Here is a 27,379-nt window from a genome sequence, read left to right on the forward strand (position 1 = left end):
GCTATTTCCACACACTGTAACTATTGGAGTAAGGAATCATTTAGATATATTTTTTAAAAATTTCTATCTGCGTTTAATACAGATTTTCGTGAATTCCTTGGTTCAATCATTTTTCGTTGAACTCATTGGGTCGAGTGTATGCAATCCGTCTTAATGGTCAAAATTCCCAATTTTGAAGCGGAAGGAAAAAAAGAGAGAGAGAGAGACAGGAGACACTGCTTTTTTTATGCTCTGGCCTAGCAACTCAGTCATTCCCAAAGAACACATACTATCGAAGAGGATTGATTTTTTAACTTGGCATTCCCTCTTAAATCATCAGAAAATACAAAATAAATAAATAAATAATAAAAGCACATTATAGTAAATAGAATAAATTATGTTTAAATAACAAATATTTAGCAATAAAATTTTATTTTTGTCTGTAAATGTGTAAAATAATCATATATTTTTCTTTAGTCATTCATTTAAATCAGTCTATTTCAACTGTACATCCAAAATTATATGGGATAATACAGATCCAGTTTCCATGTAGTCCGACGCTAGATGGTTTCATTGTTACGAAAGTAAACTCATAAAACTAAACCTCATTCAGAAGAGGAAAGGCGTTAAAGAAATAATAAAATGATAATATTTCCCCTTTGGAGCAAATAAAGGTAAGAAAAATTTCTTTAATAACTTTGCTTTCACTACTGCCTGATTGGACAGTACCTTCCGTTTCGAGAATGTGCTGTTTATAGTTTCAACTAATGGACCCTGAGTATTTGAGGTGTTATGCGCAATTATTATGTCGGATAATAACATCTTCGTATTACTTACTTCGGCTTATATGCTTAAGAAGCGATAATTCGATGCGTAGGTCTAATGGTTGGAGGTTCAAGAGATTTGATAAAATACCTTAATTGATTCTTTTTAACATACAACCATATGAATGACTGTGAGTCCCGTTCGCTTTCTAATGAGATAGTTCTATCTCTAGCAAAAAAGGAATCATTTAGTTAAATGGTTCGAATCACAGCAACATGTTTAATCCATATAAAAATCATCTTACTGAAATGCAAAATGTGAGCCAAGAGAAGTCGCCAAGGGAAAAGGGATTATATTACATCCCCACCTTCAGTTTATATATATATGTGTGTGTGTACCTCATTTATCCGATGTCAGCCTTTTAACCAGTTTTTTAGGACAACATATCAGATCCCGTGTTTCTGATATCCATTTTTTTTAACATTATGAATCCTGAAACGCCAGGGACTTCCAAAAATTCAGGACCAAACGAGGTATTTGATTTTTATTTAAAAAACTAAATTGCTGTATATTTAAAAAAATGAGCCTTTTGTGCGCAATTTAGTTTTATTTTATGCCTCATTAAGTGAAATTCATTAAAAAGATGTGATTTTTTTAATTGTAACAGGAAGATGTTGAATTGTGAGAAAGGTTTAATTGCATTCTTTATAAAAGGGAATATTTTTCATACAAACGATCTTCCTTTCTTTAAGACTCGGTATATTCGAGTAATAAATTATTTTTTAAAGCCTTTTCTGTTTTATATTAGACTAAAAATAATGTATTTCAATTTTTCTCCCGCTCTTCTGAAAATAAGATAGAAAACACATATCGCTATGTGATGAGTTGAATTCCCATTTTCTTTTGTGAAAAACTTAAATAAATAAATAAAAAAAATATATAGTTTCTAACTGAATTTCGAATCTAGTTGTTTGGAAAGTAGGATTGATAAAATAATATGGAATAACAATATTATTTTTTTACGTTTAACAGACATAGAATCTACATGTTTTAGTCTAATTCGTAAGATGAAACCAGAGATGGGATTTAGCTGTTGCTGTATAAACATTAAACTAACAAAATTGACAGTAGCATTGTACCTGAAATGATAATACTGAATACATTAAAGTGATTAATGAACATAAAGTTGGATATTAAATGTAATGACTGTGTCATCAGTTAAATATTTTTTTTAAAAAAATAGCAATAGAAATAATTTAAAATAATGCAATTGGGGTTATATTTTGCATTATATAAAGTTTGACAGCTAATCGTATCGAAGGCATATTCAAATGAAGTTTCATTAGTTCTCGTTTACATTTTTACGAATGATATAGAGTCGACTTCAACGTCTACGATATTTTAAGAAATGCGAACAGATCTTTTACTGCTTTAATCTTAAGTAAATTTTAGCATGCAATCAATGATATCGGAAGGAAGAAAAAGTAACTTTCATTAGAGTTTAATTTACAAAAATAATAATTAAGTTAGATTTAAAATATTAGTCTATATTCAGAAATAGAAACATTAACAATAATACTCCGAGTTGAAAACGATAAATAATTTAAAGTAATATCATTCTACACTGCTTTTAAAATTTTCATATTTATTCTTGATAGATGTCATTCATATTTTGAAATTAAAATATTGACATTCAGTGTTTTAATATAGATATTAAACTATAACCATTCTAAAGTTTTACTAGTTTAATACATAATATATGGTTATATAACAAAAGTCTGTGACTAAATTGTCTGTCATCTTGCAAACTAATATATAAAGTAATAAACAAAATAAATTGCGAACTTCTCGATTAATTTTTAGAATGCATAAATGTACAGTTCTCAGAAAATTGTACGGTTTTCAGTTGAGTGGCGATCAATCCTTGTATCTGTTTCGTTTAGCATTATTATATATTTTATGAGGTATAAATGTATCATTTCAACACTTTAAAACCTTTCATGGGAAGGGGGGCATTGGTATAATATAAGTATCATTCCTTTGACTAGGAAATGCTATACTTTTGATTGCATTCCTGGTAAAAGCGATGAGAGAATGAGTTTTATTCATTTAAAATAATGGTGGTTATTTTTAATTAAATTTCAAAGTTTTATAGATGAAAAGAAGTTATAGACAAGAGTTCGTTGTTTTTAAGTTTCTTTCCTTTTAAAATTATTTATTATGCAGCTGTTTAATGAACAAGAAAAATATCTACTGAATTTTATTATTTCAATATAAAAATCATCAATATTTTCAGAATTCAGCGTTTTTTTTAAAAAAACTTTTTTGTTAAAGCAGCAGAATATCTTTTGAATACATTTCTATGTTTTTTAGTTCCGGGATATCATATGGCTTCAATGCCTGTAAGGCTGATTTTCCAGGAGTGTCTAATCTGCAATTTGATTTCTTTACTTGTTTCTATTCTTAGTTGTGTCATGGGCAAGAAATCTCACATTTTCAGAGGATATAACTTGGGAAGTCAAGGATATGTATTTAGGTTGATATGGTCCTGGATCAGAGACTGTGGTGACGAACTTGCAATTGTTGAATCATGCATGAGATCTGGATAAATTATCGGCCTGTCAGTTACTTACAAATGTAGGTAGAAAATCGCCATCAATAAAAATTTTCTTATTAAAGAAAACCTATAATGTTTAACCCTTCTCTGATATTATTTCGAGTTATGAATTTAGTCAGCCAATTTAGCTACATCCTATATGGAAATAGGTTTAAGATTAACTTTCTTCACTAGAAGAAATTTTTGGATACATAATCCACTTAATATTAATTGTTCATTGCTCCAACAAATAAACATGCATATAATTGTTTTAAGTTGAATTCCACCCAAAAATGAATTGACATCTTCTTGCCACTCTGAAAGCAATTTTAACATTTAAAATTTCAATAAATAAATAAAACATCAAAATGATGCACCGTTTTGAATTATGCCTGAGAGCAGCCATTCGAGTACAAAAGGTTAATATTCGGTGTTGGCACCCATTGTTTGTTCCTTGCATGGTTGCATTAAGTTTTGAATGGATCAAATAATCCCTGTATGAGAAAATAATCTTAAATGACATATTCCTAGTTTCCTCTAGATAAGAAATATTGCGTGCCTGATCCGGTCAAAAGTATAACGTAAAATAGTTTCAAATCTAAGTTAGTTTTTGGTGATCTTCACAATTGATTTTTGGTTATGAATAGAAAAAGTAAGTTTGCACGAAAAACTATTAATCTGTTTGTAGCATACTTATACTAATCATTTCTAATTGTATAAAAAGCCTATGAGGCAAAAAATAAGTTTGTAATATTTACACTTTAAAGGTAAACTTAGATAAATATATTTATTTATTAAAATAAGCATTTAATTAAAATAGTTCATTAAATTAAGTTTGGTTTGAGGTTTTATTAAAGTAAAATTAAGTAATTGGTACTAAACCTACAAAAATGTTTTAAAAAGTATTTTTGCTAGTTGCTAACACAAAAAAAAAATGGGTCACACTTTCCTTTGCATATTAACTGAACAAATCTATTTTTATTTTTCCGTATATCGCATATAAAAGGAGAATTGTAATCGATAAAACATTTAACTTCGTGGTTTTACCGATTCTCTAAATTTTGGACCTCCTTCAGTTGTTTTGATAATTATATCCATCTGTTAACTCAAATATGCAGCAATATGAACAAGCGAACTAAAATATGCATCCATCCTGATAGATGAAATTTTGTATGCGGTTTTTATACTAAACAATTGATCTTTATCAAACTTGGGTTCAAGTGTATCGAATGTTTGTCTTTCGTGTGTATGTTAATCCGATAACTCAAAGCTACAAATCGATGAAATTTCATTTGAATTTTTAATACTAAAATTTTGGATCTGTATCAAAGATTTATCGATGGAGTACCCGATTTTCTTTACTATTTAAACGGGATAAATACGAAAAGCCAGATTTGTATATAAATGAGAAAGCCAATACTTTCGCTTTCCTAAAAGTGCGAATATGAATCCTGTAGTCTATTGGAAAGACCTCGTCACTGGACCCCTGAATCGCACGATTCAGCTTATACCAGTGAACTTTCATGTGCGGTAGAATAATTCAAGTGACATCAGCATAAGCCTAATCTATTTTATATTTAAGATACCGAATGAAACCACCATCTTCTTAACAGTGGTTCAAATAATGAAACTCATCTCTGACTCATAATGCTTTTTAGGAAACGATACCAAACAATTTTAAGTTCATTGTGTTGTATCACAATAAGCGAGACAGCACTGAGAGTGCTTCAAGTATAGATGTAAAAGTTGCTGAATATATTAAATCTTTCGATAGTGAATCCATGCCAACAGAGCGACCCACCATCAATAATACTGAAAATGTGCCTGAATCCGGAAAAACTATAAATTATGCTACAAATGAGCCGACCGAAGAAGTCCGCCCATTTTTAAGCAAAAATAACGACAAAAATCGCTCGATCTGCCCTGACAAACCAACTCTAGAATAGAGACAGAAGAGCCCTTTCCGACGGGGCGATTTGGAAACTTTTAATAATAGCAATACAATATGACACTCCTTTGCATGAAAAATGCTTTAAAAGGCACCCTGTTAATCTTTCTTATGATTCGAATCCATTTAGTTTTTAAGTTTTCTAACGTAATTAGAATTTTTTTTAAATATTTGTATATACTCGAATTATGTATATACTTCTTGAAGAAATTATGAATATACAAATTTTAGAATTCTTTTATTTGACGTATTATATGGCTTAGGTTCTTTGGGTAATTGTTTAATGCGCATGAATTTCTAAACTTCATTATTAAATTTTATCTTTTATGTATGCATATTTTTTCGAGTGCTTATTCTTTATTGAAACGACTCGTTTCCTCGCCGTATGCAAGATTTAGCATATCAAATACGGCTTTTGAGCCAGCAAGTCACCGACATCACTCACTGTCCTTCAGACCAATGATGAGCAAGCATTTTGGATTTTATGCGTTTATTCCGTTCATTGTTTTGCAGAAAACATGCGAATGTTTGAGCCACGCTCGTCTATTTATCAGGGGAACAAAATCAAACTAAATCATTATTTACATCTTTAACTGTCCTTCAAATGTTTTATCGGTCAAATGATAACTGTATTGAGAACAACACAGAATAGAATTTTTCTAGAAATTTCTATTTCCTGAAAGTTTATTACTTAAGCGATTGCTCACTGTACACGTTCTCACTTTTTACAGTCATTCTATTTTTGAGATAAAAATAAAAGAAATAAATGAGCGTTCCTGCCAGTTTCTTAAGCAAGATGATTATACAAAGAAATTATACTTGGAATGTAAGGTCTAGCGTTACTTTTCCAGAGGGGGTTGCATTTTCAAAATTTCATTGTCCTTTGATAAAATATTTTTGATTTGACAGTTTGAAAATATTCAAATTCTATTTTCAGGCTACACCATTATTGCAAGACGAAGCACGTGAAATGGATGATGAGCTTTATGGTAAGAGCTAAAACCTTCCATATTTAAAACAAATGAATATTTACACTCTGCAGACGGTCTTTGTCTCTCATCTCAGTTGCGGTCAACGATAGCAGCGTGAAATTTGCACGTACCCTTTTAAAACGCATGATTAGGATGCTAGGCTAACTGACTTTCACATTTCATTAAAAAACATTTTTTAAGGTTGCTAAAATGAGTTCAATGAATCGTTGGTGTTTTTGTCCAATATTTTCATTCATAATTCCGAAATATTCATCTTGAAAAATTATGTTCCATATTAAAACTTGATTCTTTTTAATAATGTCAAATTAATGTTTAATTTTTTGATCATTTTTGAAAATAAATTAAAATGATGTTCATCACAATTTTTTAAAACTTGTTATTGGAATAAAATTCATAATATTTTAATAAAATCTTTTCATTCACTCCCAATAAGCTTTTTAATACGTGCTTATTATTATAAGCACGTCTAGAGACGTTCATTTGACAATGATGCGATGTTTCACTTCTCGCACGTTTTTACCATCCAGCATGCGAAATAAAGTGAAAGTATTGTAATCGTCGGAAAAATTCAAATTCGACCCTTCAGTCTCCCCGTTTTAGACATCTTTCAAAACATTTTGACAGTAACAGAGATCACTCAAACGCTTTGAGCTTGAATGATGAAATTTAGTCCACGGTCTTAACACAATTGATACATTTCTATCAAATTCTGAGGAAAATGTCGGAGAAATGTGTATGTCCGGTTGTTCGAATACAAGTTTACATGATAGCTACAAAAGGAAGAGAGCCAGATGTGATGCAGATTTAACATCAGTAGGGTCAACACTTATCCAATTTTGAACCAAATCCAACAGTTCTGTCGGTCTACACTTCTAGAAGTATGTATATTGATATGTTCAAACGCAATGCATTGAATATATCACATTTAGTATGTGATATTATGACAAGTGTAGTTCTGCGCTACATTTTAGTTTCAGTCTGTTGGGAAAAGAGATGCGTCTAAAACACCCATTCACCTTGATTGAAAAGCAGACGAGAGCGCTCTGGAGTGACGACCACTTCTGCTGGTGAAATGATTATAATGAGTCCTACTGAAGGTCGAGGAAATGGGGGGGGGGAGTACTGCAGCCAAGCATGGTAATTTTACATCCAGGCGCAAAATACCGCAAAGAGGAGAATAGTACCAAGGTCATAACATTAAAAACAATGATATAATGGAACTTCTATTCCATTATTAGGTAGAAAATAAAATCGAAAAACTCGTTAAAAGTTTTTTCAAAACGCTGATGTATAAAAGAAAAAGGGTTTAGCAGCTCGATGTGTTGAAAGAGATGACAGAAGGCGAAAAAAAAAAAAAAACGGAAAAAGCTGCAGAAGAAATTATTTTAAATGGAAGTCTTAACGTTCTTTTTCGAAACGAAACCTAAACAGATGCTTTGCTGATCACATTCCCCGCTGCTGTGGTATGGAAGTTTGAAAAAGGGGTGCCAGCTCAGATGTCACCCTCGTCATCGGACCGCGGTTCAAAATGACGAGGTCCGTCTCAAAGTATCACTAGTGATGCTTTAAAACGAGACGTTAATATAACTAAACCGATCCCATTCACTAAATTTCTTGAAAGACGATGGATTTACTTTCATTAGCAACAACGACAACAAATTAGTAAAAGTGATCTCAGTAAAAGTCTGTATTATTTGAATAAAAAGTTGTTTTAAGCCTAAAGTATACATGTAACCTTATATCCTCGTAGTGGATCCGGTGGTGTGCTAAGGATTGGTGATAGGCTTGAAAGCACTTTTATCTTGAAAAATGCTGGGGTATATTAGCTAAAGGTCAAATAAATATGTTGCGACTGAACAAGAATAATAATGGATTTCATTGGCAGGTACAGAAAAGCCAGGAAATCGACTGCTATCGAAAATTTTGGATGAGTTTCCGAATTTTAGATCTCCTAAAAAGATGAAAAATTTAGTATTGTCTGTGTTCACAATAATTCGAAAACAGAAAGACTAGATATATGAAATTTATATAATCATTGACAAAACTGCTGATGGAACTCGATGTTTGATTCTGTAAATAAAAGTACTAACAAGAAGTTTTAATTTTAAAAGCACACCAAAGAAAATAAAAACATTTTCTTGTTACGAAATCAAAATTTTATAAATATACCTATCTAGATTTTTTAAAAAAAGCAACAACACCAGTTTAAGAACATGAACAACAAATTTCGTCTTTAATTTAAAAATTACTATTTTTATATAAACTCAGAACTTTAAGGTTGAGGGGGTTGCGCGATAGATGAAGTTCGAATAGTCGAAAACAAGACTTGCAGACATAAGGTTAATTTACATTACGAGGGTCCTATTAACTTAACATTGCTGAATAGAGGTGTAATACACTGGGCTGAAAAGAAGGAACATGACGCTTTATATTGTCCTTGGGAGAGATTCGTCGTTTTCCTCTTGCAATATTTAGGGCTAGAATATGAGCATATTCATTGTACTCAATAAGCTTGGAATAAAAGTTCTTTAAAAGTGGCTTCTGAAATCAAACCTAGTTGATATTTAACTTCCTTAGCATAATTTATACGTTTATAATTAAAATAATCAATTCAGGGTTGTTAAAATTCAAGATAAATGGGATATATTTTTTCATTCTGGATTAAATTCAAACATCTCAAGTGTATTAATTGATCCTAGAATTCTCATCGTAATCTATATAAAGTCTTAATACAGATTATATGAAATTTTAATAAATGTAGTTGTAGCATATTTGATACAAAATTCGTATTTAAACTAAGCTGACGTAATGTAAAGGACAACACAACAGTTGCTACTTAATTTGAATTTAAGAAAAGTTGCAATAAATTGAATTTATTACGAGTGTTAGAGGTAATGCGTATCAGGCAAATGTCAAATAAATAACCTCATGGAATAAAACTTAATACTACAGTTTCTTGGTTATATAGGAGAAATTTGAAATTTTTAATTTCGCATTTTTGATTGAAAATATCTGCAAATATGATTGTTTGTGCGAATCGGTAACAAATGGTGTTTTGGTAATGGATTCCCTGCATGGAATTTCATGAGTTTCTGTCCTGAAGAAATGGATATTCAGACAGTTCCGACAAAAATTGACACTTATTGTCTTCTTGGCAGGATTAATGATCAACTTGTGTGATGTTTGCGGCTAAAAATGCAACAAAAGTATAATACATGAAAATATAGAATAATTCGTAGGAAGAAATATTAGTTGAGCTATCAAAATGTCTTGTATTAGTTTATACTTTTATTCGAATTTAATTATTCATACAAAACTATATCAAGAATTAAGCAATTATGTGAAATTCATTTTCCATTTCTCAATTTATCAACAGCAATAGGTGGTGCCTCTGGACATACTGAAGAAATTATCTGTGAACCCCAGACAGACGTCAGTGACATTGTGAAAACTTTATTTTTAGCATGGCTACAGTTTCCACCAAAATGGTTAGACAATCCTGAATACGAAGGCATTGAAGTTTTAAACCCAAAATCAATACAGGCCATGTCCACAGCCTGGCGGAAAATCAACGCTGAAAGAAATGTCCTCCCAAAACAAGAAATAATTCTTCAAGGTCTAGTTGCTTCTATGGTCGAGTATATGCATCGCCAACAGATGATGGCAATGGAAGGTGAAGAAAATATAGTCAAAGAAATCTTTACTGGACATATTGCAGATATCGTCGCAGAGGGTTGGCAACAGATACTTGATGGAATCGATAAAGAGGAGGCTCGTGAAAGAGCCAAGAAAAGAAGAGAAAGATTGCGGAGAATTCGCGAAAGACGGCGAAGACGCAAAGAAATAGAAGAGATCCTTTCGTTCTACGAACCTTTCGCTCGTATGGATAATCGTGTACCTTTGACCTGCAGGATATTTTGTATCTTCCTTTGTCAGTGCTGTTCCATTTTCAGTAAGTGTATATTTTTTCGAATTTTAAAATCGCTGTTTTATTAAATAATCACTGTCAAATAATCAATCACTCTTCTTACCAGTAAATCTGAGATATATTTATTAGAGCAGAACAATGTGTTTAAGGATCCTTCTAGAAATCGTATAAAGCATCCCAGTTCATTTTAATTTCCTACTTTGAAATAAATGTTTCATTTGGGGCTGGAATTTCAATGAAGTTTGAAAAGAATTTTATTGAATATCCGCGAGAGCACGGAAAAGGTCCGAGGTTTAGAATAAAAAACAATTACCAAACGTGACATACCGTATTACATCATTACAATTCATTACTTGTTTTGTTGCTTTCAAGGCGACAAATTCAAGGAATTCAAAAATATAAATTATAAAATGTGAATTTTAAGAATTTGTTATTAATTTAATTTTAACATTAATTATAAATATTTTACAAATTCTTAATATTTGTATTGTTTGATAATTGCGAAAGGAAAGAAACCGTAATAAAAAAAAGGACCCATTTCTCGTATATGAAACATACGAAGAGGAAGTACTGCATTCAATACAAAACTTGACCTCGAGAATTTCTTTCCGTCACCACCTTTCAGATGTTCTTGAGCCCAAAAACTACAATTTTGGGATTGCGTCCGTCTATTTGCCTATGAGTGAAACAACTCAAAAACGCTTTCAGCTAGACAAATAAAATTTGGTCCATGGTTTTTCATCCAATTTTGAATGAAATCCATTCACAGGAAATTTGTTTGTCGGCCCAAGTGCCAGAAAACGCGATAACTATACAACTTAAAGATCTGGATGAATGGATGCCAAAACTGTGTCGAATTTTTAGTGTCGATATGTACCAAATTTTGAACAGAACCTATATTTATTAAAATGGTAGTTCTGCGTCGGATCCAGTTGGTTGAATAGAAAGCGTTTAAATCCATACTCGGTTTTCCCCCCACTACCCTATAAAGTAAAACGCTGAATATAAGTCTTCGGTGCCTCGCAGTCTAGTAATTTTTCTAGAGGATGAAGGATACCTTTTTATTAAGAGATTCGAGAAAAGATAGGCGATCACTCCCGCTGCTTAAAAGCAAAGATTTAAAATGAATGCTATTTTTGTTCTCACTGCAATATTTCTAAAAAAGCAATTTCAACTTTATTTTATATCGGAAACTAATTAGATGCTTTGATCAATAAAATATTAATATATTCATTTGCAGCATTTCAGTTTCCTATCCACACCATGCTACTCGCTTGGCCGCTCTCCATTGGAATAATGGGTAAGTGTACAACAACTCTTTAATATTATAGAGAATGAATGCATAAATAGGTTTGGAAATGCACACATTGGATAACGATCACTGTTGCGTGTTAATTTATTAAAAATTGGAGTCTTTCAATGCTGTTAGATCAAGATCGTAAAGATAGATATTTTATCAATGAAATTAGGATAATCTTAAATTCCAATTAAAAAAATTAAATTCTACTGGAAGGAAAACAGCCTGGCTAGTGAGAATTAAATTAAATTTATAATTAAAAGTACAAGCCTACTATGGGGGGAGAGAATGCATCTAGTTTTTCTTAAAGAATAAGGGGGATTTATTTGGGTTCAAGGTCACGCAGAGACAAGACTCGCAAGGGTCGGATGTTAATCGTTTCGTCTGCTAGTGGGTTTTTTTCCCTCTCACGTAGATATTCGGCAACGAGAATCGCTCCTCTCGCTGTTCTAAACTCTTTCCTTACGATCGTTGTATACAGAGAGCGTACATTCGGCAACCTGCACACACGGAAGTCGAATATAGTATACGACTTCTACTTGATGATTCGTGTGAACGAGAGCCGGCGGAAGCGATATTGAGGGATTCTTTAGTTGTACCTAATGGTTCGTCTCCGGCTCCAGTAAATGTAATTCTCTTCAAATAAAATTCATTTCTGTCTGGTGAACACCATTTTATTTCTGGGCACATTTTTTTTGTGCCCCTTCAGGTAGACTGATATAGATTAGGACACCTCACACAATTAGGTGCCACGTTTAGGTCACAGAATCGTTCTTACACACTAAACGTTAAGATACAAAAAAAGAATTAACAAAAACTTCTTACTCGACAGATATTCCATCTATCGGCGTGAAGCTGTAACATTCTTCCCACCTTGAAACTCCAGGGTTTCAAGAGATTACGATATTCAATGACATAAAAAATATTATAACTTTTACACAAATCTAGTAAAAAACACAAAAGATACATAATAATCAATATCTTAAAGAAATAACAAATCAAAACTTGCAACTTTCAGAATTAAATATTACAAATTAATTATGTTCCATAGGCAATACACAAATTTTAGAAATGGCTCTTTTACAAGTACTAGACTGCATTTTAATCTTAACAACACAAATTTTCTTATCACCAAAATAAATTTTAGCTATCCCACCCATAGCCCATTTATAACAAGGCAAATTGTCTTCAATTAATAACAGTAAATCTCCTAATTTTACATTATTTTTGTAAAACATCCATTTAGAATTCTGTTGTAATTGACTTAAATAATTACAATGCCAAAATTTCCACATACATTGTACAAGTCTAGTTACCTTTTGCCATCTCTTGAGATGACTCTCCTTTAAATTTGTCAAATCAGGCTCATTTAAAGAGGTCAAAGACCTATTTACTAAGAAATGTGTAGGAGTAAGAACCTCAAAATCGTCCTCGTTAGCTGACAAGGGACAAAGTGGTCGAGAATTTAAAATTCCCTCAATTTGCACACTTACCATTAAGAACTCTTCGTAAGTTAAATGTATTCCTTTAACAACTCTTTTTAGATGGTATTTAAATGATTTTATAGCTGCCTCCCAAAGAATGTGGGATCTTGGTGGAATAAATTTCCACTCAATACCTTCTGCAGCTAAAAGCCTACCAGCTTTTCATCTAATTGTCTAATCATTTCATGAAGTTTTTTTTTTATTTCTTTATTAGCTCCTACAAAATTCTTAGCATTATCTGAAAACAGTTTCGCATATTACCTCTTCGAGCCATGAATCTTTTTAAAGTCGCTATAAAGAAATCAAGTCAAATCTGAAACAATTTCTATATGAACAGCTTTAAAACAAAAATATACAAAAATACAAATATAAATTTTCTGTAAAACACCTTTACGCTGAGCCTTATTCTTGATATAAAACGGCCCACAGAAATCGGCACCAGCACAATTAAAAGCAAAATCTGAAGACACTCTTTCTTTGGTGGGAGGCACTCGAGATTTGCTGCATAAGAGTGACACCTTTATCTCACCAGACCTTGACAAAGACCTGGTGTAGACGGCACAACCGTACTCATTTTTCGAAGCATCTCCGAAGCCTATCAGGTCTACTGTCAGAGCCTCAGAACATAACACATGACGTTCTACATTTAAATTTTTCGATTGACTCAGTTCAGAACTAAATTTTCCCCACTCTCTATTTAAGTGTAAGGGAAATTCATCATCCCAATCAATTCCCAATATCCACAACTTCTGCAAGAATATCTTCGCTGTGATTATCAAAGGTCATAAGAGACCTAAAGGGTCAAACAATCTGGATATGTCCGATAGCATTGTTCTTTTTGGAGACACTCAGGACTCACAATTTTTTTAACACTAAAACTAAATGCATCCTTTTCAGGATTGAATTGTAATCCCAAAGTTTTTAAAGTTGCTGAGTTAGGGTTATCGAAATTGTATTCTCGGTCCGACGTTGGAACTTTTTATTACAAAACAGGATTATTTGAGCTCCAGTTGTAAAGCTCCATACCAGCTGATTTTAACAAATATATTAACTGGTCTTGTAGTTCAATGGCAGAAGATAAATCCTCGGTACCACTGAATATATCGTCGACGTAAAAATCCTTGTCAGCAGCGGCGGCTGAAAGATAATTATCCTGCTCATCACAGCATATTTGCTTTAATACCCTGGTCGCCAAGTAAGGAGCGCATTTGGTTCCGTAGGTAACAGTGCGCAACTTGAATACACGTAATTTCTCTTCCTCTAAATCCTTCCATAAAATACAATGCAAATCACACTGATCTGGATGTATCTAAATTTGACGATACATCTTTTTTATATCTGCGGTGAAAACTACATAATGTTTTCGAAACCTCGACAAAACAGCGAACAAATCATCTTGGACAACAAATCCTGAATACAAATTATCATTAAGCGATTGTCCAGATGACGTTGCCTCTGATGCGTTACAAACAACGCGCAATTTTGTAGTACTACTTTCTGGCCTAAAACGCCATGAGGCATAATGTACCTTGGAGTTTCGCAAGTTGCCTGCATATGCCCCAAATTCTCACTCGGTTAAAAATTCGCTGTATGGTTGCAAAGATGACAGAACCTTAACGATAATCTTGGAAAGCAGATCCGCTGCACACAGCTCCAAACGTGGGATACTAATTTCTTTGATGGGTCATACATACACAATTCATCCTCATTTAAATATATCCTAAATTGGTAACTTTTTCGCCTAAAATATTTAATAGGATCTCCGACTTTAATTGTTCTGGGACATTTTTGGTTTTGAAAGCTCTTTCAAGCGATTGGAAAAATAAATTATACGACTCTTCTCGTGTAGGAACTGGAATAGTTAAAGTTTTGACACTGTTTAGGAAACTTTCTAAACTAAAATTTTAATCGGAATCACTATTTGTCACACTAACCTTTTGTGTTACTTCTTTTTGTAAATTCGCAAGCTCAAGTCAAGTTGTTTTTGTAATTGCGCAAGTTTAAGTTTTTCCAATTCTAGTTTCTGTGCTTCATTTTTCTCGTAATCTTTTTTCTTTTCAATTATTGACTCAACCACAGTTTTTACAAATTCATGATTATCTTTATAGATCTCGCCCTTTTCAATTAAATCTTTAATAGTAATTACTTTGGCACCAGAAGGAATATCAATTTATATTTCCTCAGCAACTTTAATTAATTCACTCTTCTTAAGTTTTGAAAGCATTTTTAAAAGAGAACTCTGAATATATGCAACTCATAAAAACGAAACTAATATACAAATTTTGTTTGTACACTTTATACATTGATGGTGGTCGCCATCATTTGTTTCGTATTCTGTTTGTTTTGCGCAGTAAAATAAATGCACACAACTCTTTAGGATACTTTGCCCTATTTGACAAGAATGACTGTCCAACAGTGTACTCAATAATGAGACCGGCATTCGAACTTTCAGTGGCGAATACTTGCGCACAATAAGCGCATTTTTCGGAGCTCTACCACGTCCAGTGGCATTACTCCGACTGATCTGACAACCGCAATGAAAAGGTTGTTTCTTATTTAGGGTTCATGTATATTCGAAAAGCATCATTACCCGTGTCTTTTAATTCGTCAAAGCAAATTTTCAATCTTTTCCAAAGAGGCTGGTCCAGGGAATTTTACGGGAACTAATCGGAATAGTAATAGTTAAAGAAAAAAACACACACACCAGGAAACATAATAGGTAAGCAATTAATAAATATTTTGGAAGAAGAGTTTAAAAAACTTTAAGCAGTTAGTTTAACTATTTATTCCATCGGAAGACAGGAGTTTAATCCTCTTCGATATGAAAATGATTCAGGATCGAAATCGCATCATTTCCCAGGAATCTGGCAAGCATAATTGTGCGTGTCATATGATTGTTGCGTGCTGTATTTTGCGGCGCTGTGACATGCTTTCTTTTGTAGCATGTTCTTCAACGAAAGTCAAAGCAGTATTGCAAAATTTAATGAGCATGACGTGGCACTATGAATGGGTTCTTTTACAAAGCAATCATCGCACATGGAAAAACATTGTTACTCTCTGTACTTCGTTGTTGGTTTGGAACTATTTTGTAATGTTATTCAAACGTATTACTAGGTGGCATATACTTTGCCGAATGCCCAATGAGTCATCTTATGCCTTACATGATGATGGCAATGGGAGCTGTTGGCACGATAGCACTTCTTGCAAGGCTCTCATTCGTCACCTACGAAAAATGTTCTAAGGAAGAAATCAATGCAGTATGGCCATGGACTGTATTAAAAGTAATGGAATTTGCGTTTTTGGATCTCTTAATCATTCGTAAGTAACATTTTTGCCAAATTTCTTAATCGAATTTTATAACAAATATTTGTTTTAATTTCAATCAGTTTCTACCATTTTAATTCTTCAGACATTCAGAATTCAGAAGAAAATTGAAAGAAAATTTTGAGTATTCAATTCTTTATTAATTAATATTTTTGTTACTGGAAAAAAATGAATAATTTGTCTTATCCATTAGCTGCCAAGAAAAATATACATTAATGCAAGAGGAAACATAGTTGCCCAGTAAAATATACATTAATGCAAAATTGTTCCTTATATTTTGCTCTTCATCTTTGGCGGCAGATCCTAATTCAACACCCAAAGATCGATGATAGCACTTCAGAAGCCATAAATCACAATTCTAGTTTTTCGGCCGAATATCTGAAAGTTTACTGAACAAAGCAGCTGTTGTAGAATGAGTTGAAAGAAACTTCAGGATGCTTTGAGCCTTTCAATAGTGATTTATTCTGAAGAATATCGGTATATTTGAATAGGAACCAGGGAAATAATACATATATATTATGCGTCCGGGCAGATTTCGTTTCGGCATTCCCAACTTATTACCGAAATTTTACAGAGGCACAGTTTATAGTCGTGCGGCTTCTGCGAAAGTTAGATCATAAAGGCTGCCAAATTCAGCAAAATCCTTCAGCGCTGTTCTAGAGACATCCCGAGAATATAAGGTGTATATAAAATAGCTTTTTCTGTTCGGAAGTTTCTGAAGCTAAAATGAATGAGCGGAGTAGAAACACATTTCATATACAAATTTCGAAAGGCGCAAGAAAATTTATTCCATACCAAAAACAACAACAACAACAACAAAAAACGATAACGTAAGTCATCGATAAGAGATTTTAATGATGTTAGAAACAAAACTGGGTCAGAATGAGCCATGTTGAATTTCATTGATGTCCGAGTGATGAAAAACTTGCAGATTCAGAAATGAGTGAGTCAAGAAACTCAAAATCTTTTATTAATAAAGATTAAGCTCCCCTTTCCCAACGCTTAAGATTTTCAATGCGTTGACTCTTTTCTCTATGTAAAATATATTCAACATAAAACTTGCAGAAGATGCTTTTTTTGTGAAATGAGACCCATCTTATAAAAGATACAATGCCTACTCTCATCATAAATGCATTAATCATAAATTGTAGCATGGTTGAAAGCTAAATTCTGAGTTTTTCAATTTAACCCTTAATGACTAAATTTAAAGCGTAAATTTCAGTAAATTTCTTCTAATTTACAATGGGAACTGAAATTAAGCTAACTAACAACAACTATTAAACACCACGATTTAGATAACTGAGCAGAAAATTTCATTTCTAGAATTTTATATGCCCGGATTTTGACTAAAAAGTTGTATAAAAACGTTTTTTGTAGATAATTTTATTTTTCTAAATTTCGAGTCTTTTAGAGATTATTTCCCATATTTTTGTATTATCACAAAACTAAATTAAAAGAAAAAAATTCTTAATGGAAACAATTTGACTTGAAAATTTGGTAAATGGGTGACATGTATACTAGTTGGAATATATTTAAAATTTTAGGCATTCATATTTGTTCGTTATACAAAGCAAAAAGAAAGAATAGTATTAGATTTGGTTTCTGTCTTCAAATGAGGATAACCCCATGTCGCTTGGGTTGTTGGCTAATATTGCCATGTAAAGATTAATCCCGCCTATAATGAGTTTATATTATTTTAATACTAAAAGTAATAATTAGTATCAGGGCGTTGAATATAATTGGTGTGTAAGTTGCAATTAAACATCACTAAATCAAAGATCACAACTGATTGCAAAATAGGTGAACAATATTGGCTTCAATGAAGAATCTCGACACCTGCGCCTCTTAGAATAGAGCGATGCAGCACTTCAATATGCAATGTAAAACTCGCTCAACATTAATAATGCAATGTAAATGTCAAGGCTTTTTTTTCAGTGGAAATAATGAATCAACTTACTTCTTATAGAATTTATTAAAATTCTTTATATAAATTTTATAAAATTTTTGTTCTTTTAATAATTGAGAAACATTTAATCATTTGCAAATAGCGAAAGGTACACTAGAGAACTCAATTTTAAAATATATCTTGAATTAAACATATTTCCATTTGAATTTTTGATTGATTTATTTTCAAAAAAATCTTACAATGTTTATTAAGCTATACTGAGCTCTTTTGTGACCCAGTTTAAATAATAACTGTAATCCAGTCGACTATTTAGTTTAAGATCCCCAACTAGGTGTCAATTTTGTAAAGTGCATAATCTGAAAGAATTTTCCAGTCGATAAACATGATTTTGAGTTTGGAATTGAAATGATTTTGAAGTTCCAATAACGAGGTTAAAGTTAGTGTATATTAAATTTGTTTAGACTGGCACATTAGCTATGAATTGCGTGACCTACTAAAAACTCTTTGTATTGTAGACCATTGGATCTAGAGCTATTAAATTTGGTTCCGAGTTGCCTTTTGGTCATAGGTAGGGATTGCAATACCGGGATACCGAATACTGGTATTTTGAGCCATTTGTACAATTTCGTAATACCGGTATTCACAAGTTTAAATACCGGTTTTTCGGTATTTACTAGAAATTTTTTAAATTGTTTCAACTATATGTTCAGGTATCGCGAACATAGAAAAATAGTATACGTTTTTGTTTTTATGTCTCCAAAACGGGCGAAATTAATTAGCTAATTAATGGCTTAATTAATTGCTTAAATCTAAATTAGCGAAACATGGATTATCCCTGAAAGAAAATATTGTATCCATAACGACTGATGGAGCAACAATTACGAAAAAAGTTGGAAAGTTGATGGTGCAAATCAGCAGTTGTGCTAATCACATGGAATTCAATTAGGAGTAATAGATGTGTTATACCGAAAAAATAAAGAACAGAAGAATCCAAATACTGTGGATATAGAAATTTCGGATCCCAACTTTGAAAAGAGTAAGAGTGAGAGTGATATTGACAATGAAGATAATGACAATGTAATTGTTGAAGAAGATATTGCTAATGAGGATGAAATATTAACCTATGAAGAATTGCTTCCTATAATTTATAAAGATCGAAAAATTTTTAAGATATTTAAACTAACTGAAAATAAAACAGAATATATGTTAATATTAGATTCTAAAACACGTTGGAACAGTTTACTCCTAATGATGGAACGATTTTTGAAACTGAGAAATTCAATCCAAAAAGCAATAATCGACTTAAACGTGTAAATTATTTTTTCAGATAGTGAATTCGACTTAATATCCAGAACTATATCAGCTCTACTTCCAATAAAACTGACTATTGAGGCATTATGTCTGAGAGATTCTAATTTATTAACAGCTAATGCAACAATAAATTTCATGTTGCAGTCACTGAAAGAACAGCACACATCACTATCTGAAGAATTATATATTATATTGAAAAATAGCACAGAAGAAAGGCCTACCGAAACAGAAAATGTCTTACGTTATTTAGATAATTATAATTATTTTAAAAATGAAAATGAAAAAGAAGAAAAGAAAACAACCAATTCAAATCTGATTAAGTTTAGTGTAAATTTTCTTAAAATTGTTTACCCACAAACCTATCCACATTCGGAAGAATTCTGTTCAATTATCGAAGATTATGATGTCACTACTGTCGATAGTGAAAAGGAATTGTCTCTTGAACAAAAAGTAGAATTAGCGATAAATAAAATTTCAACGAACCAAAAATACAATACAGAAATCAGTTATACCCAAAACCATCCGACGGGAAATCGATTTATTTGAAGATGAGGGATTTAGAGGTAAATACTTGGAAAAAGTATATCGCGCATTGCTAAAAGTACCACCAACTACCGTAGATGCCGAAAGAGCGTTTTTGACAGCTGGCAATTTTTACACAAAATTACTTTTCAGGCTTAATGACAAAACAATGGATGCATTATGTTTTTTAAGATCACATTTCAAAAATTTGTAATAATACCACAGACTGAATAGTGATATTTACACTTTTTTTGTCATTTAAATAAATAAGATGTTTCTTTACTTTTTTGTGATTATATACTGTTATAATTTATAAGTTACAAATTATTTTTGTGATATTTACACTCTCTAACAAAACTGGCAAATAAAACAAAGAAACACCTGTGTTTTCTTTCTTTTTCTAAAATTTCTAATACCGGTATTAAAACCGGTATCCCGGTATTAAGATTTAAAAAATACCGAATACCGGTATTGGAATTTTGGTTCGGTATTGCAATCCCTAGTCATAGGTACTAACTTAGAAAGGTGTTTTCAAAATTTTAATGAGATTTTTTTATTTAAAAGTAATCGACGTGTTAACCTTTTCCTTCAATGATTTCGGAACATATTATGGCATAAACATTATTTTTGTAACACTTTAAAATTAGCGTTTGAGTGATATTAGTTTATTTAGATGTAATTTTAATAAATCTTTCAGATTTTATAATGCAACATCTCTTACAATATTTCTTTGCCATTCATTTCCCATTGATATTTTCAGCAGTCATTTTAGCAATGAAGTCGACTTTCATAGTATTCCCTTTCATTCGAAACAGCAGTAAATATCCATTTTAAAAATGCATAATTTTCAAAACTTGCTTGAATTTTGATGATTAATTGAATTGAATTTTCAAATTTAGTAGAATTATGTCGCACTTTATGATTTGGAAATAGTATTAGGAATTTGTAAACTTGTTATTTAGAAATGATAAGAACGATATCGCAAAAATAAATAAATTAAATTAAAAAAATAAATGTTTTTTTTATCATCTGTCTTGTCTAACATTCTTTTTGTAAAGTGTGTTGTAAAAATTTTTTTTTCTCTGATTATCAGCCAAGTATTACTTATTTCTTTGAAACTTTTTCAGAGTTGTATTATTTCTTCTCCAATACACCCAGTTTCGACTCTGGATCTCCCAAGTACTGCAACGAGACTTTCTACACTTTCGTCCGCTGGATCAATTATGTTTCGATGGCCCTCGTGTCTGCGTGGATGTTTGTGTATTTTGTAAAAGGACTTCTCTGGTGGCGAGGAAGAATTCGCTCTGAACCCCCTGCGAACTTAATTTAAATTGATTTTACAACATTTTTTGAATTTTAAAAAATAAAGATTTACGTTTTACTTCTGTGAGAATTTTACTGATTTTATGAACACTAATTTTTAATCTATAGAATTTTACGATGTTGGCAGAATACACACTTTATATAGTATAAGTGGAACTTTAATCTTTTTTTAACAGATACCATTACAGCTGGAAACATCTATCACGAAAGATATCATTCGGCCTGAGAGGAGCCGAATTTAAAAATGCTTGTATTCCGAACATTGATAATTTATGAGAATTTTAAATATTTTACCTCAATAAAAAAAGAAAACTAAATACAATATTTATCGCAAATGCCAAAACGAGAGAAGCTTTGTTTCATTATTTTCACAGAAATTCATGGAATAAATAAACCGTCTGCTTTTAAAGGATGATCTTAGAATGCCACGGACACAGAGTGATGTCAATAATTTAAAGTAACGTAAAGGTACTAATAATTTCACAGTAAAAAATTGGAATGCGTTACTAATCTTTGCTAATCACAATAAAAATTCAAATAGAGCAAGGTAATGAAATAAAAACACCCTATATAGTAAAAGACAGAAATTACTTTCCAACATGACAGATTCTTGCACTAGGATATTAAAAGATCCCCCAAGCGAAGAATTAAATGGATGCCAATTTGATTGCGCTTGTTGTTTCTTATGGCACTTGTTAGGGACAAGCCTACTGTTACGGAGACAGCGATTTTAAGCCGGTGGGGGGGGAGGGGAGCGTCTCTTGTTTCTATAGTAGCGTCATCTAGGGCCAAGAGTACGACTTAGCTACACACACGTCACAACCCTCTTTACAGGGCGGATTTCATTCACTCATCCACAGATCGTAATTTAGACCTGAATCAGAGAACGATCTCCCCTGATCCAGTACCCTCAGTGGTATTACTAGATTACACGACAGATTTATACGCGCGTCAGCCACCAAGCACGCGGGATTCGAACTCTCTACCAACCAGGCTATCCCGCTTGATTACGCTCTTCACAAACAGATAGTTCAGCCATATTTTTGAATGTTTTCTGATGGCCATGCGACTCATTCATTTGTTATTAGGTATCTCAGATTTTAATTTTTATACAAGTTGCGCATAATGTGATGTAAATGCAGAGTGGGAAGGACTGAATTTTCCTTATTTCTTTTTTACTTTCCCTTATGTTGGAAGAAAATACTGTCATCTTCAAAGAATTAAAACTGGAGATTTTAACAAATTTGCATGTTTCAGATCTTCCCGAGCTCGAAAAAGGCATTTTTGGAATTATCGTATTCAAAGATAAACGGATATAACTAAAAACGCGCTGTTATGTGGTATGCCGTCTTAATATGAAATTTTTAATTTTTAAAATCAAATTTAGAATAAACTTTAATTGGAAATTCGTGTATCTGAACACGATAACTACTCATTTTAAAGAGTTAGATGGACAACTCATCAGAATTTTAACCCCTTGCACTCGGAAAAGTAATTCGATGCATAATTATTCACCTAATATAAGGACTTATTTATTAATCCGAAAAATAAATATATATTTAAGTTGTAAGTTAAATTTTCCCAAAAAAATCGACTGAGTATGCTTGTCATTCTGCTGGTATTTTTAATAAAAAAATAAATAAATAAGGAAGGCGTTAAAATGATGCACCATCTTGAATAGTGCTTATTAGGAGACATCCAAGGGTTAAAATACAATGCGTTTCACACGATACCATTTAAAAAGGGGGGGTTTGCACCTGCTCTGCTTGAGATTTACTTAATTTTAAAGTGAAGTGATCGCAAATTAATTTAAATTAATCTTTAAATTTGTGAACCAGGTATGTTTTTGTATCTAGATTTCTTAGAAACCTATGAAAACCTTCTTTCATTACACAAACCATAGTGAAATGTGAATTAAATCTTGGTTTTAGAAACCCAGAACGACTGGAAGTGGAAAGTCCGTCTTGAATAAAAAACGCGATGGAATCGTGTATCTGCATTGTATAATATGAAATTTTATTTCTAAATAAGACAAGCAAGCAATAAACGCCCGGCGAGATATAAAATAAACAACAAAAAATATCCTTTATATATATACTATCCTGTCGGCTAAGACTAATGATTTCAGCAGTGAAAACGCAAGCTTCTTTTATCATCCATCTGGAGTTAATATTATTCATTTATCATCATATCCTATCCTAAATTTGCCCGAATAGTTTCTTTGATGCGAAATGCACCAATAACACTATATTGCACAATCGCTACTTTTCAAATCCTATTCAGGTCCATGATACAGAACATCTGTTTAGTGAGATGACCCCTTCTTTGCTTGATTATTATACAGAAAGAGAAATCGAATCGTATGTGGGAATGGAATCACAAATGGTTCATGTGTGATAAATGACGCCTAATCTCAAACGTTTGCACGCGATCCAAGATTGTTACATGATATCACCAAATGGCACTGGTTGCTAGTGATTTCAGCTGTTGCGTCAAGATTTCACATGTTTTGATGTGTGACTTTTACGATAAGAAATTTTTATGTAGCAGCAGCAGCGACAATGTAGAGTTTTGAAATGGTTCATAATTAAATTTCAGCCGATGCCATACTAATAACAAATTATTTACAACCACCCAAATGAATGCCAGGAAAAAAAGAATTTCAATTTTATTTCGCTTAATCACTGTGGCGACGAAGTTTACTCCTAACTTTATCTTCTGCTTATTGTTTCATGTAGTTTTTCTTAACCAACAAATCAATTTTGTGCTAAATCGGAAATTTGTTGTCTGGGAGAAATAAGCTGGTTTTAGAAAGAAAAAAAAACCCATGAGAATCTCCCTCGACTCCAAACATGACTGAGGTATTTATTTTACTGTTGTTTTCAAATATTTTTGATAAAATTAGTTTATTTTTCTATGCTGAACGTTGTTGAAAATTCGGAATTTTCTAAACCCTTTCTCAGTTTTCATTTTAATCTACGTGTGGTTTTACCATTCAATTTTTGAAATGCTAAGATATATGCTCTGCATATTTATTTTGAATTAAATGTCGAAAATTCATCCATTCATTAAAAACTATTTCTTGAAAATGAACTTATGTACATTCAACTATGGCAACAAAACCCACATTTTGCCAATATTAACATTTCTCAAATACAAGTGAAGGAATCTTAAAAACGTGGGCCAAATGTGTGCCATCTCTTAACATTCGAAATGCATTTTCACATATCAATTTTGATTGTGGATTCTTTTCAATATTTATAATTTTCTGTAGCTAGCTGGAAATGCCTTTAATATAATTTTTCTATAATTACCTTAGCTATGGCTTTTCAGTTTTGTATGGATCGAATGCATTTTATTTTTATAATTAAGTTTTTAACTTATTTTGTCTTCATTTCTTGGCTTCCTCTTTATAACAATTTTGCTCCAGAAGTTGAGAAATAGTTTTCTTTCTTTAACCCTCCAAAACCGGAAATAAGTATAAAATTGTCATGTTTCGGTCGCGAACTATTTTTAATTTATTTGTATGAAAGTTTTGTCTATCAATCCGCTGACCTTTTGCGACAAAACGAAATCGAGTTGCTATTAATATGCAACTCTCTAAAACCTAAATTCCCACAAACGGAATTATTGATACACAATTTGTAAGCATTTGTAGATCTTCGCACACTTTATGCTTTTACTTACGATGCGATTCAATTGTCGAATGGAAGAATTCTTTGTGAAACAATATAGTAATGATAAAAATTATTCCGTGTTTCTTAAGTGATCTTTGATGCTTTTTAGACCACACCACTACTGAAGATGAAATGGGATGTCCCTCATCATAACATCGCTTCTAAAAGGAATGGTGATGTAAATGAACAAGGCAGAGAAGAGGAACCCTCAGGCAAGATAATTTTCAGTTGAAAAAATCACTTCTGGATTTATCAATATCTGAAATAGGATTATTTCCTATGAATCATAGAATATATATTACCATATTAATACATAATGAATGCTTATTAAAATTTTTAATGATATAAGGAACCAGAGAGATGAAAAAAGACTTACAAACTAATAGTACTACTTAAATATTTCGGCAATTCATTTTTTCGAGTCTTGTCAACCTCAAATCCAAAAGAATTTCATGATTGCCCTCGATAATGACATGGGGAGAATTAATGATAGCATTAATGATAAAACCACGATAGCAGCACATTCAAAATCAAGCTTTGCATCGTTTCAAAGATGAATGGAAGTGCAATAACAGGGATTGCTACTGTTCTTATAATGTTCTGTTTATATAAATTTACCATAAATGTAGTAGATTGTGGGTGAAAACACTTCATTATTTATGAATGAAATCTTATTTTTTTTTTCTTATTTTGTTTATCTAATTTTAAATATAAATGCTTATTGGAAATTCCTTTACTTTAAAAAAAAATAATTCTAAAATAAAGTTTTAAAAATAATTTTAAGCTTTAACTTCTTAGCAACTTCTCTACAACGATGACATGCACACCAATTGCAAAGAAATTTCAAGCGTCTCAAAAAGTCTTTTTTAAAAAAAAATATTCAGTTCAAATATTTTCAGATTACAGACGGTTATCTTAACTTTACCTAATATATGACTATCTTATGTAGAAGAAAGGGGAAGAATTCCAATTACCTACAAATTCAACTAAGAAAAAAGTTTCAATTTAGCCATATTCCATTGTAAATAGAATCCTTTAAATTTTTTCCTCAAAAATTAAAATTTGGCAAAATTTGATTTTTTTTAAAAAAATTCCGAGGAAGATAATATATTCTTATATTTTCTGACTTTAAAATCATAAAATAAACATTTGCCCTCCAAGCGCTTTCCAAAATGGGTGCCCAATGCTTCATCAGCTCTTGCGTTTTCTTGCTGCATTCCTGTTTAAGACAAGTGCACTGTATAACGTTTTTCTCTGTTCCAAGATTGTGTCTGTATCATGCATTGAATCTGTGAAGCCAAGTTCATTCTGCATCAATCGGATTTCGGTTTACCAGTCCAACATTGTCCCCGGTATTCTTATTTTAGTATATTAATACATACAATTTGAAAATTTGTTAAGAATGAGTGTTATTTGTTAAATATTATGAATAGCATATAGTTAACACAACCTCTTACCTGATTTTTTTCAACAATTCCATTGAAGATGACGAATTTTCAAGTTATTGATATTGAGTCTCAAGAGTAGACTTTTAAAAGGGAGGAGTAGGAATCGTATTGTGATTCTGAGAAAGGAACTGAAATGATATGTGTATGTAATAATGCATGCAAGAAACTAGAAGAAATGAAAAGACATGATTGAACTAAATAGTTAGTTTTAACTACAGTCCCTCAAAAAAATATTGGGACACATGGCAGGAATAACCACAAAGCTATTAATAAAACCATTTCTCACCTTAAAATAAAAACAAAATGAATCAAGAAGTATTTTAACATTTGGTGTACAATTTGTAAGGGACATTTTATTGGTATTTTAAAATTGACTTGACCTAGCATATCAAATGTAATCAAAAGACAAATAAGAGTAAAAAAACCATTGGGACATTTTTGAAATGAGTAATTCAACAAACATATAGCACATCAATAGAATTGAATTTACCACCACTTTTTTAGACACCACTTTAAACATAAAAATTTCAACAGATAAGGTTTCTTATAGAAAAATTGGCGAGAAACAAGATATATCGGTTCATGTGCGAAATCTTGTAATAAGTCATTGCAAAAATGGAAAATCAGTGATCTGTAAAGGACATATCATGAAATAGAGTAAGTCTACTGTTTTTAACGTTCAAGAAAACAAATAGTGTTCAAAACAAGCAAAGATCAGGGCGTAGAAGGACATGAATACGAAGGGAAATGGATTAGGAATCTAATTTACTTTGATCCAAAAATGGAGTGCAATAAAATTGACTCTGCAATGTAAAAGTAAGTCCGGAAAATCTTTAAATCCTGAAACTGTTAGAAGCGTTTTAGGAAAACCTAAATATC

The 27,379-nt window shown here is 31.8% G+C and overlaps 1 protein-coding gene across 3 annotated transcripts; it reads left to right on the forward strand.

Moving 5' to 3' along the window:
- Window positions 1–1,148: 1,148 nt before the first annotated feature.
- On the forward strand, window positions 1,149–21,433 carry LOC129984477 (uncharacterized). 3 transcript variants are annotated; one of them, XM_056094363.1, is made up of 7 exons: window positions 1,170–1,277; window positions 3,212–3,381; window positions 6,226–6,277; window positions 9,657–10,232; window positions 11,449–11,508; window positions 16,104–16,307; window positions 21,180–21,433. In XM_056094363.1, exons 3-7 carry the CDS (start codon window positions 6,259–6,261, stop codon window positions 21,380–21,382), a joined length of 1,062 nt encoding a protein of 353 aa, XP_055950338.1. In that variant the 5' UTR covers window positions 1,170–1,277; window positions 3,212–3,381; window positions 6,226–6,258; the 3' UTR covers window positions 21,383–21,433. The 3 variants fall into 3 exon arrangements, with proteins under 3 accessions (XP_055950337.1, XP_055950338.1, XP_055950336.1); XM_056094362.1 differs by lacking the exon at window positions 3,212–3,381 and having other exon boundaries at window positions 1,149–1,277; XM_056094361.1 differs by lacking the exons at window positions 1,170–1,277; window positions 3,212–3,381 and adding an exon at window positions 6,031–6,114.
- Window positions 21,434–27,379: the final 5,946 nt, after the last annotated feature.

Source organism: Argiope bruennichi, chromosome 9, assembly GCF_947563725.1.
Source record: "Argiope bruennichi chromosome 9, qqArgBrue1.1, whole genome shotgun sequence".
In the NCBI taxonomy this organism is placed as follows: Eukaryota; Metazoa; Arthropoda; class Arachnida; order Araneae; family Araneidae; genus Argiope; species Argiope bruennichi.